Source organism: Talpa occidentalis, unplaced genomic scaffold (assembly GCF_014898055.3).
Source record: "Talpa occidentalis isolate TD23 unplaced genomic scaffold, MPIMG_talOcc4v2.1, whole genome shotgun sequence".
In the NCBI taxonomy this organism is placed as follows: Eukaryota; Metazoa; Chordata; class Mammalia; order Eulipotyphla; family Talpidae; genus Talpa; species Talpa occidentalis.
In genome coordinates, this window is record NW_026555331.1 from 106,205,791 (window position 1) to 106,217,522 (window position 11,732).

Consider the following 11,732-nt stretch of genomic DNA (forward strand, 5'->3'; position numbering starts at 1 on the left):
TGACACTGTGAAAGTTATTCTATTGAATATCCACTTCCTCACCTATAAAGTAAATGGAATCAATTGTACCTAATAAGGTGGTTGTGAGGGTTAAAATGAGTTGATCCACATCAATGACCTAGCACAGTGCTCAACATAACAGACTCAACCTGTGTTATTTCTTTTTGCCGTTTCTTGGCATGACCAGTTCTCCTAATCCCACTTTGAAATCTGTCTGTGTCTAAACATTTTATTTGTCCCATGTGTTTTTTAAATCTCACTGTCCAGCAACAGTCCAAGCATAATCAATAGTCCAGTAATAGTTCAGGGGTCCAGCAACAGTCCAAGGATAAAGTAACATCCCAGTAGCAGAAACCTGACTGCAACTTGTTGCTCTGTCATTTTGAATGACATCTGCATGACCCCACCATCTCATCTACATCCCAACCAAATTAAAGGCAAAGGCATGTTCTTTCTCTCCGAGAACACAACCCAGATGCTGTAGACATCATTTTAGCTTTGCATCAGCCAGAATTCAACAAGTGTTGTTCTAAAACTCAAAGATTCCACTATAACAGAAAAATGGGAAAGCAAATAATGGAAAGAGAGCTGGCAACATCTGCTACTCTGGCAAACTCCAGTCCATCCTTCATGAATTAAGATTAGCTCCTCAGTAAGAGCTTCCCTGATAACCTCTCCCATCAACAGGCAGGGTTAGTGTTCATTGCACTGTGCTGCTGTGTGCCGCTGTGTCCTCACCACTGCTACCATACAGATTAGAGGTGTACCAAGACATGTTTGCACACACCACCATCTAGACAAGGATAACAGCGGGTTTCATCTTGTGGACGAACTGATCATTAGTGGCCACCTGCAATGAGACAAATTCTGAGACTGAGTAGGTCTCAGCAGGAGAAAGAGTCAAAATCAATTAAGAACACGTCTCATGGTCACAGGAAGGAGCAGAGGCTGTATTTAGGCCATGCATCTGTTGTCTATAATGCAAACATAATGCAGACCTTTATATATGGCAGATAGTACCTATTTCATAAATGTCTGCCAAATGGAAAAACAGGAACTTGTGTTAGTTAGCAAGAGACAGAGTACACTGCAGATACAGGAGATACTTGTTTGTTTTTGCTGTAGCTGTAGTTTTTTATCAGCTAACATTTGACATACAGGTCTGAAATCTGTTCCTCTAGCCCTTCTGCTACTTTTGGGGACTAGCTAACCTTAGGCCATTTCTTAACAAATCAGTGAGAGCGAGGAGCAGAAACCTTATTTTTTTTTAACCTTAATATATAGCAATCAGATTTCCAGACTCATTCAATGAAATTCTTTTCCTGCATCCATTTGTATGATCAGCTATTTGAATCAATCCTATTTAAACAGTCAACATATTGTGGCATTTATGATTAAACATAAAAGGTTGCAAATTTTAATTGTTCCAGTAAAATTAGCATAATTTGCACCACACAGATGCATAAATGCACATTTCTGTATCTCTAGCACAGTGTTACACACAGTGGGCATGTGGATTAAGATGTCAATGGGGGAAAAGCAGTTTGCTGTCTGAGCAATGAAATCATGTCTAGCAATCCGATGAACAAGGGAGGCAGAAGCCCCTGGTTGATGAGAGTCTTCAACTTGGGTTCACTTAGTAAAACCAGGCAGAAGAAAACCAGATTACCTAGCTCTCCAATACTGCACAAGCAAATGAAAATAGATCTGCATGAAAACTGGAGTGGGCAAGTCCAAGTTCTGACATGACAGTGGGTAATATATAACAGCACTGATTATATTTGCTCATTTCCTGATAGCACACAATGTAGACATGAAATTAGTCTTTTTTAGATATTTCAGGAAGCTAAAGTCTCTCTCTGTCTCTTTTTAACAGGATTAAAGTCAGAAGGCCTTTACCGAGTGTCAGGATTCACTGAGCACATTGAAGATGTCAAAATGGCATTTGACAGAGGTGAGTTTGTGCTTTCTTGGATGCCATGTGATTTATTCTAAGTACCCTTTCTTCTGGAAACAGGTCTTATTCATAGTGGGAGTGGGATTTGAGAGCTAAAGAGAATTATTCTTCAAGAAGCCAAGGAATAATGACTTAAAGATCTCCTAGCTCACTGTCTCTCTGGAGAAGTGTTTCCTTAAAAGCTGTGCACAAGTGACCCCATCGGGATGTGAGTTTAAAATGCTGCTTGAAAGGGCAGCCAGAATTTCTGTGCCACTAAGATTCTATATCTCCCTTCCCTACCCCGCCAATGACTCTTTCCTTTCTCCCAAAGCTCCAAAGAAGAAACCCAGCCACAGTGCACCTACAGAGTTGAAATAAGCCAGCTCTACTGACTGAAGCTGACCCCACAGCTCTCTCTTCCATCTTCCCTTCTGTGCTGGGAGCCAGCACTGTCAGGCCTATCCTGCTAGATTTTATAGGCAGGAATGTTTCTGTAATGAAAAAGGGGATGTTCCCCTAGCATGGAAGTAGGGGAAACAGGTAGAAGTTTAGAAGTGTCTCCTTTGGTTCCTTGTGACTATGACTTTTGTTCCTTGTGACTATGAATCAAGTTAAAAGAAACTTCAGTGAACTTGAAGGAAACCATAGAAACTGAAGATAGTCAATGTTTATTTTGTGTACCAGATTTTCAAATCTAAAGAATATGGGTGGCACTAGTATTTCAAAATGATTTTTTTTTCAAATGAAATTGTTATTCTATTCTGATTTATTTTTATCTAGAATACAAATAATTTTGCTAAATTTCTTTTTAGTAAAGTACCAGGGGCTGGGACCCACAGAATTATTTTAAGTCCATTTCACTACCTTTGGCTAGACTTATCTTCCGAGACCCAAAATCACTATCACCATACTTCCTTTTGTTACTTCCTGCATCGTAGTGTTATAAGAACCAAAGAAGCCTGTTGAGACTTGTAAGGAAGTATTCATCATCGGATTCTTTTTTCTTCTGGTCATGCTTCAACCTGGTGAAATAAGGGCTTAATTAGGAATTGGATCACTGATTGTTTTTCAGATGGTGAAAAGGCAGATATATCTGCCAACATCTATCCAGACATAAACATCATCACTGGAGCCCTTAAACTATATTTCCGAGACTTACCCATTCCTGTCATCACCTACGATACCTATTCCAAATTTATGGAAGCAGCAAGTAAGTATTGAGAACTAATTTTTCATTTGTACCAAAATTGGAAGTGCAGTGCCTTTTGGTCTCAAAAAATTAAACCTCAAAACTGTTGAAATTACTGCATGAAGAACTTGCTTTGCCAAATGAGAGTGCAATGATACAATGAAGAGAAACCCAGCCACAGTGCACCCACTGAGTTGAAATAAACCAACTCTACTGACTGAAGCTGACCCCACAGCTCTGTCTCCGATCCTCCCTTCTATGCCAGGAGCCAGCACTGTCAGGCCTATTCTCCTAGATTTTAGAGGCAGGAATGTTTCTGTAATGAAAAAGGGGATGTTTATCAACTTGGACTGCATAGTTAACTACTTTCATCCATTCGGCAGAATCTCATTGCTAATCAATTAAAGTCACATCCCAAGTTTTGCCCTTTGATGTTCAAATTAATCATATTCCTAGAACATACTGTTAGGGGGAAAAGGATGTCCCAAAGCAAATTCCATATAGGCTTTGTGGACTCCACCCCCACCCCAGGTCAAAGCCAAAGACACTGGGAACTCCAAATCCCATTACCACCAAAGGGAAGGTGGCTGGGACCTGAGGGTGGGGTTAAGCAGCCAGGTGGATACAAAAGGCAGACACGTGGGCTTTGGGGGGCTCCCCCATTTTGGCTCTCCACCAGCTAGCAGCGTCCGGCCAGCTCTGAGAGTGACTTTGGGTTTCCAGGTCGTCGGATCGGGTAGGACGCATTAAAGACTTTATTTCCCTATTTTCTCCCTGAGTTGTACATTTTCCTTATTTCCTTTTCTCTTGTAAATAAACCTTTTATTAACCCTTTGGCGTGTGTCTGTAGTAGAGTATTCATAAGTCCCTTTAAAGCGCGCGGGTGAGGACCCACAGCCAGGAACCCGTTTAATATCGGGGTTGCTCTATAACAGCTTGGCGCCCAACGTGGGGCTCGAACCCACGACCCTGAGATTTTTAATATCAGGGTTGCTCTATAACAATACCATGTCAAGTACTGTGATAGAAATGCCTGAGTGTCATTTAATCTCACCTTCTCATCTACCCCACTGACAGAAGAGGAAAGTTGGGCTTGGAGAGCTAAGCTCAGAGGTCCAGGAACAGAACATCAGAATTGGTGCCTCACTGGCCCACAGTTGCTCAGTGAATCCTCTGTTTGCCACCTGGGCCCACTGCTGTCATGAGAAAGGGACATAGAGAAGAAAGGGCAGCCCTGGAACACAGTGAGGAAGGGGAAAGTCCAATGTTAGAATGGATGACAGAATTCCAGTTCACCTTGAGGATGTTTTCATTTAAAAATATAATCCATAATGTATGATATTAGTAATGAAGTGGAGAGATACATAGACTGGCTGGGATTAGTGTAAGATGTACTTTGTTGTGGTCCTACTCCCTGGTAAGAAGATTCCTTCCCAGGTCCTGGGTAGAGAAGGTTCTAGCAGCAGGGTACCTACCCCAGAGTGACTATAATGCCTATCAGAGGCCTAAAAGGGAAAATTATGCTTTGTTAACAAACCTGCTATCCATTTCCTAACCCAGGCTGTACACCAGGGTTCACAGTGCCAACACTGAAAAGTGCTCTTACTGCAGCCTGAGTTGGCTGGCTCATCTGCCAGTGCCTTTGCACGGCAGCATGTATATGATTATGGAAGCCTGCCAGGGAAAGACTGTGTAGACTACCCCGAGGGAACACACCAAGTGTGCTCCAGTCTAAATTGAAGTTTGTGATAGTGAAATGAGAGTGAACACCTAGCATGCAGAAGATAAGCAAAGCAGTTTATAATCTGCCACCAGTCAGCACCTACTGCAGATTTCTAGAAGGCAAGGATGGCCTCCAGCCTGCCACTATGACCAGTGCACCTCCAATACACATGTGGGATCCTGTCTCAACCCTTTTCTGGAAAGAGGCAGGAGAGGACCCAACTGATTACTTTCAAGAAAATGTTACCTGAAATGGCGCGAATTTATTAAACTGCCCCTTCATATAGCCAAAACAGATCAAACTTCTCATTACTTCTCTAAAAACTTTAATGTCAGGACACTGCACTGATGTTCATTATGTGTGATCTCCACAGAAATCACCAATGCAGACGAGAGGCTGGAAGCCGTCCATGACGTGCTGATGCTGCTGCCTCCGGCCCATTATGAGACCCTTCGGTACCTAATGATCCACCTCAAGAAGTAAGCTGATGCCTCCTCACAAACCCTTATCTGCGTGGGCAGATATTCCCCTAGGGTGATCTGCGCTCCTGGCCCTGGTCGGCTCCATTCATACTTGCTAAAAACCTTCACACTGTACAAGGAGCCGCTCTACATACTTACATGTGTTATCCCTGTGAAGTGGGTATTATTAGGGACCTCATGACCAGAGGAGAGTGCTGGTGTCTAGAGAGGTTGAACAACTGATGATAAGAGGTAAAGTGGAGCCAGGACTGAAACCAGGGCCATCGGATCTAGAGCCCACACTCTGATTAACCAACTGTCTGCACCACCCCTGCATATGCATCTTTCTTCCATACAAGCCCTGTACTCTGGTTTCTGTTATTTCTCCTGTACCCTCCATTCCCACTCCTGAGCCTGCTTGCATTCTGGATGAGCGGATTCCCACCCTAATCTATTGTTTTAATAGATTAGCTATTTATCACTAAGTAACAAATTGCCCCAAAGCAGAGTGGCTTAAAACAATAAACATTTGTTATCTCATAATCTCTGTGGTCAGAAATCCAGGTGTGGCTTAGCTAGGTGCCTGGTTCAAGGCCTGGAAGGAGGTTGCCGTCAAGCTGTCAGCCAGGCTGCCATCTCATCTAAAAGCTCAACTAGGGTATATCCGCTCCAACTCACTCACATGGTTGTTGGCAGGATTCAGTTACTCAGAATCCACCGCATTAAGGACTCACTTTCTTGTTGACTGTTTGCTGGAATCCACCCTCAGTTCCCTGTCATGTGGTTCTCTCCAAAGGCAGCTCACAAAGTCACAGCTGGCTGCCCTCAGAGCAAACGTGCAAGAGCACTGAAGATGAAATGCATAGTCCTTCTGTAACCTCAGCTTGAAATGACATCCACTACTTTTGCTGTATCCTATTTGTTAGAAATAAATCATAGTCCCAGCCCATTCTCTAGGGGCACAGGATGGCACAGGACGTCAAGTCCAGGAGGCAGAAGTCACTAGGAGTCTACACCAAGGGCTGCACCCTGTGTGAGAGCCTGTGAGACAGATGGAGACATTTGTTTGTTTGCAGGACACTAGAGTCTCTGGTTCCAGATCCTCCCTCCTAACCTGAGGATCTCTTTCCTTCTCTTTCCTGCATCATGAGATCAATGAGTAGGTCTTTGAAATGTTGGAGGGATCATCTGTTTTTGGAGGATATAGGTTAACAATCCATTCTTAGATAAAACAAACCAAAAATTGCCTACATCAACCAACTTATAGCCCCATTCAGTAGTGAAAAGAGGCAAATTGAAAATACTATGTAAACATGAGGTGAAGATTCCTATTTTTCTACCTCTTAAAACTTAATACTATTGCATATGTTAAGGGTGATTAAAGAGGTAACACACACAAGATTCTCATTTTGATTTATCTATTGAATTTAAGAGTACCAGTAAATTTTTGGATAAGGAATAGTCTATGAATTTCAAACCTGGCTTTTAATTAACTGCAAATAATTTCTTTCATTGTGATCAATGTTCAATTATTTTAATGTGGAAAGCAATGTTCCATTATTAGAAAAATGCTGACACAACCCAGCTGAATTTTATAATGCCAGTAACTTAGTATTTTTATTATTATGGTGGGTTTCCTAGTCATCTTGTTTGGTCAGGTATAGTGTCTGACTTAACAGGTAGAGAGGGAAGAGTGAAGAATACCTCTTTTCCTACTTCCCTTTAAGCTTTGCAGTATGAAAATAATACATACTGAACTGACCTTTCTAACACAATATCAAATGATTAATCTTAATTAGCTCTGAGAATAGACATGAAGAGTTGGCCTTCCTTGCAAAACCCAAACATATTTTAATTATGTATTTTGCCCTTCTTTGGAAAGCCTTCTTCCTCTTTGATCTATTATAAACATCCTAAATGCCTTAGAGTACAGATATGGGAGATTGTAGTTTTATTCCATTAGGAAGGTATTAAGCTAAATTTAGAGAGTGAATTTCATTCATTAAGGCAGATAGTTCTTATCTGAATGTTGAAATGGTGATTTTTGAGGTCAACAATAATTATTGCTCCAACTCTCACCCTATGGGAACTAGAAATAATGTCTCACTGCTTTCCCATTTGGCTACATTCCAACTATTTCCCTGTCCCATGATAATGGCCTGGCTACTCCTAAAGTCTTGGCAGCCCTATCCTAACCAGCTTCCCTGCTTGCCAGCACACACAGCTGTAGGAAACTGCAAGTAGGGGAATAGACCTTTATCCAAACCGAGACTCAAGTCTGTACCCACCATGGCCCCTTCAAACCCACATTCCTGAGATGACAGTTCTATGTTTGTTTTGGTAAGAGGGACTAATTTTCTCATTTTAAGGAGTGTGTCTGTACCACATTTACCTAGTGATTCAGTTCTGGTTAAAGGCAATGCCACCAATCTAAAAAGAAAAATCATAAAATAATCTTTAAGAAAATAACTTTCTGGATGGTCTCACTCATAGCAGGAATTTAGAAAACCCAAATAAGGGACCAGGAAAAAGACTAATTATAATAAAGGAAAAAAAAATCAACAAGCAACAATAAACCAGTGACACACTACTGGGATGGGGTAAGGGGGCAGAGGAGAGGAGGGATTAGGGTCAAAATAAGGGGGGTGCAATTTGCATAGGGAATATAACCAAAATGAAAATGCATACATTGTACAAAAATGAAAAATGATGTAATAAACATATAAAATAAAATATATTAAATATAAAAAAGAAAAAATAACTTTCTGCTATTCCCATTCTCACTTTTCTTTTGCAATGTCCCAAGCCAGAGACATACTTAGGAGCATAAGTACATAATCACTATATGAATTCATTCCCAAATCTACGTAATATCTGTGTCTGTGTTTGTTGTGCAGGGTGACTATGAATGAAAAGGACAATTTCATGAATGCTGAAAATCTGGGCATCGTGTTTGGGCCCACCCTGATGAGGCCCCCTGAAGACAGCACCCTCACCACCCTCCATGACATGCGGTACCAAAAGCTGATTGTACAGATTTTAATAGAAAATGAAGATGTTTTGTTTTAATCTACCAGGGAAATGAGCTGGATGGCTCCAGTCCAGTCTAAGTTGATAAGGCTAAAGGAATAAAAACATTTCTTAAGCTTGATTTGTTTTTCAAACAAGTAACAGAACCTTGTGGACCTAGAGGATGGCCAAGTCGGCTACTGTGTCTCATAGACACTGGCCTTCTCCACAGAGAACAGCAGGCATGAGGGTTGGAAAAACCCCTCGTCTGGTCCCTGCGTGCCTCCAATGTGTGTCTGTTTTGCTGGAAGAGTGATTAATACGTCTTTCTTTAACTTATTAAAACACAATGTAGACCTTTAAACTTCAGTCTTATCAGTAATAAAATGGAATTTAATTCTTAGAGGTACTTGATATAATTATACAATTTTCACTTACAGAAAGAAGACAATTCTATATGTTAAAATGTTTAATGAAACTTCTATTGTAAAATGTATTTTTATTTTAGCTTCAAGAATGTTACTTTATTTTAGCCAATAGAACTCAATGCAGAGCATTGACTATTACATGTGTACCTTGTCCCCGTTCTTGCTGTGATGCCCTGAAAAAGTTTACCACGAATGCAGTATTATCTTGACATACCTCCGTCCTTGTCAGTGCTTCTCAATGAAATTTCACCTGCCACTGTATCTATGCTTTTGATAGTTTTTGCTGTTAAGCACTGGCATTTTGCTATCATGTGACATGTATCTATAGCAATTATAAGATGGTCTGAAACATCCATAAATTTCTTTCCATGAAAATTTTGTGAAATCCGAAAGTATGCTTCGGAACTGGCCATAGTCTTTCCATATCTTATATGTATATCCCAGAACATGAAGAATGTGGTCATTTTACATAAAATGATTTAGGAACACTGGTTATATCTGGGCCGTGTAAAAAGTTAGCACTTTTCCTTGTTTCTTTTCAGACAAGCATTTGGAATTCCTCTATTAGTGGCAAGTTGTGCTTTTGCTCCATTTCTGTATTTATGGAAAGTAAATCTGCAGAATAATTGTTGATTTTTTTCATTTTTGTTTTATAAACAAGCCTATTTTTAAAAGTGAGAATGAAAAAGTTTGCTTGTTATAAATATTTGTTCCTCCTTGATAAAAGCAGCACTGTATAGGTAATGATTTCATATGATTTTATTATTATAGTTCCATCTTATTGATTATATTTATCTCTTAGCATGAGCTTTTCCACCAAGATTTCTATATTTTGTAACATAGGTTAAATACTCAAAACATCAAAAATTGTAAATCTGGATTTTTTTTCTGAAATCCAACTATAATGTCTTTTCCTCTGATTGAGATGATTTATGTAGTCCCTCACAAGTCTTGTTTTGGGGTGATCAGAAGAGGACTGCTGTGTGGCAGTGAGCAGGAGGAGGAGTGCAGTGCAATTGCTGTTTTGGAAAGAGCCACAGGCCATGTGGATGGAAGCCATCAGGGCACAGAGTCAACATGCTTCTATTTGGTCCCTGCTATTGTTCCTCCCAACTGTACAGATTTGATGTTGTAGCTTATGTACTTCTTGATACTGTCAAAAAATATCTGGAAATGGTTTTATTTTGTGAAGTGAACAATACTTTGTAATTTATGATAGTGTAAATGGAAGGAAAAACATTAAATGTATTAAATTCTTCCATCTATCATTTCAGAATATGGGAAGGAAAGCGGTGTTGGGGGGCAGCAGGGGATCTTTCAAACCATGTTCCCAGACGACTATGGCAATAAAGCTTCCATCATCACCAAAACACCGTAGTAAAACAGACACATCTCCTGGAGTCCCCACTTCATTTACCCTCTGCCAGCTTTTTACTGCACAACTACTTGAGATTCAGATTCGAATTTTCCACTATACCTTCTCTAAGACCTACTGTGTTAATAACCTCCACTGAGAAATATGGAGTTTAGAGCAAGTCACCCTAGGTACAGTACTTGCAAGAGAGTAGCACAAGTGTTTTGGAGCCAGAAAGACCCAGATCAGTTGCATATGACCCTGGGAATGAGCTTGCTCATCTGAAAAACTAGGGAAAATAATTAGCAATAGCTACTTCATATTATCATTACTTTAAGAGTGGTGACTTAGAAGGGAAATGGATATGACATGAGGGTGGGATGGAAGAAGCATTAAGAAAAGGATTTGCCCCAGGTTAAATCTAAGTCCAAGTAATTATACTGGATATTATAATAGGGCTCTATTGTGTGTAATGGGGTTCACTTGACTCCTTTTCTCGAATGTGATTATAACACTTGATCCCCTCTACCGTGCTGTAGTCTGAAGCCTGCTCACCCATGCCTATCTCCCCCACCATCTGGTAGCCTGACATGGCTCCTCTTACCTGGCTTGAAATTCCTGCCATTGGATTAATTCCTCCTTAAAGGGAGGCAGCGTTGTTTCCAAAACCCACTATTAAATTGCCCACAAGTGTGTTGTAGAAGGTGGGATGGGGCAGAGTAGGAAGAATGCAGTTGTGAAGTTGGGAAGAGACCCCTTTCTTCTCCTGTTCATATTATAGGTATATGGTCTCCACAGCTTGGAGAGGGAATTGTAGAATTTTAAGGATAGCAGCCTGAAAGGGCAGATGAGGCTAAGGGAGAACATAGGGAAATAATGTAGCACACAGCTGACGTTGTTCCTAGGCCATCCGAATCCCACTGAAAACCCACATCAGCTTTAACATTGCAAAGATCTATCAATCTCCAAAAACTGACCCAAAAGTCAGTCTTTTGATCTGGAAACTAATATTCATTAATTTTCAGACACTGAGTACTTGAAAGCAAGGAAAAGTCTTCTCTCACTGGAGAAATTACGTTTAGTCTAGCTGGAGAAAGAAAGCTCGTCATGCTAAGATTTCAGGAACTTAACATAAGGGGGATGGGTGGCTACTAATTATTTTGAATAAATTTAGTTTTAGCCACAAAAAGTACAGGAATACGTCTACATTTATAGAAAAATTGAAAAGATACTCTAGTGTGTCCTGAGTATTCCCCACCCACCGTCCCCTAATGTTAACATCTTATATAACCATGCCCTTTCTCAAGGCTAAGAAACCAACATTTGTACCTTATTATTAGAAAACTCTGACTGTAACAGATCTATTGTACTCAAACCAGCTAGCATGTGATCTAGCTACCCATGGCCAAGATCCTTGATGAATATACCAAGGATGCCACTGCCCAGCTCTTTAAAACCTCCATCTGCCATACTTGTAACATATGAGATAATTTAAAAATTGCCCAAAAGTTAAAGGTCTTGATCACATTCTCCTTTCTTCCTCCCCCTTCCATAGCATTTGTTATGCTCTTAAAATATATGCCCAAAATATACTGTTTTATGTAAATGTATCACTCTACATTATCATTC

At 40.4% G+C, this 11,732-nt stretch overlaps 1 protein-coding gene across 2 annotated transcripts in view; it reads left to right on the forward strand.

Annotated features, from left to right (window-relative positions):
* The window catches only part of CHN2 (chimerin 2), a 251,210-nt gene extending 241,044 nt beyond the window's left edge, over positions 1-10,166 (forward strand). Inside the window, exons 10-13 of one of the 2 annotated variants that reach the window (XM_037509741.2) lie at positions 1,877-1,954; positions 3,012-3,149; positions 5,225-5,330; positions 8,210-10,166. In XM_037509741.2, the coding sequence (XP_037365638.2) occupies positions 1,877-1,954; positions 3,012-3,149; positions 5,225-5,330; positions 8,210-8,381 (494 nt within the window). In that variant the 3' untranslated portion in view covers positions 8,382-10,166. The other variant, XM_054692443.1, reaches the window with a different exon arrangement.
* The last annotated feature ends 1,566 nt before the right edge of the window (positions 10,167-11,732 follow it).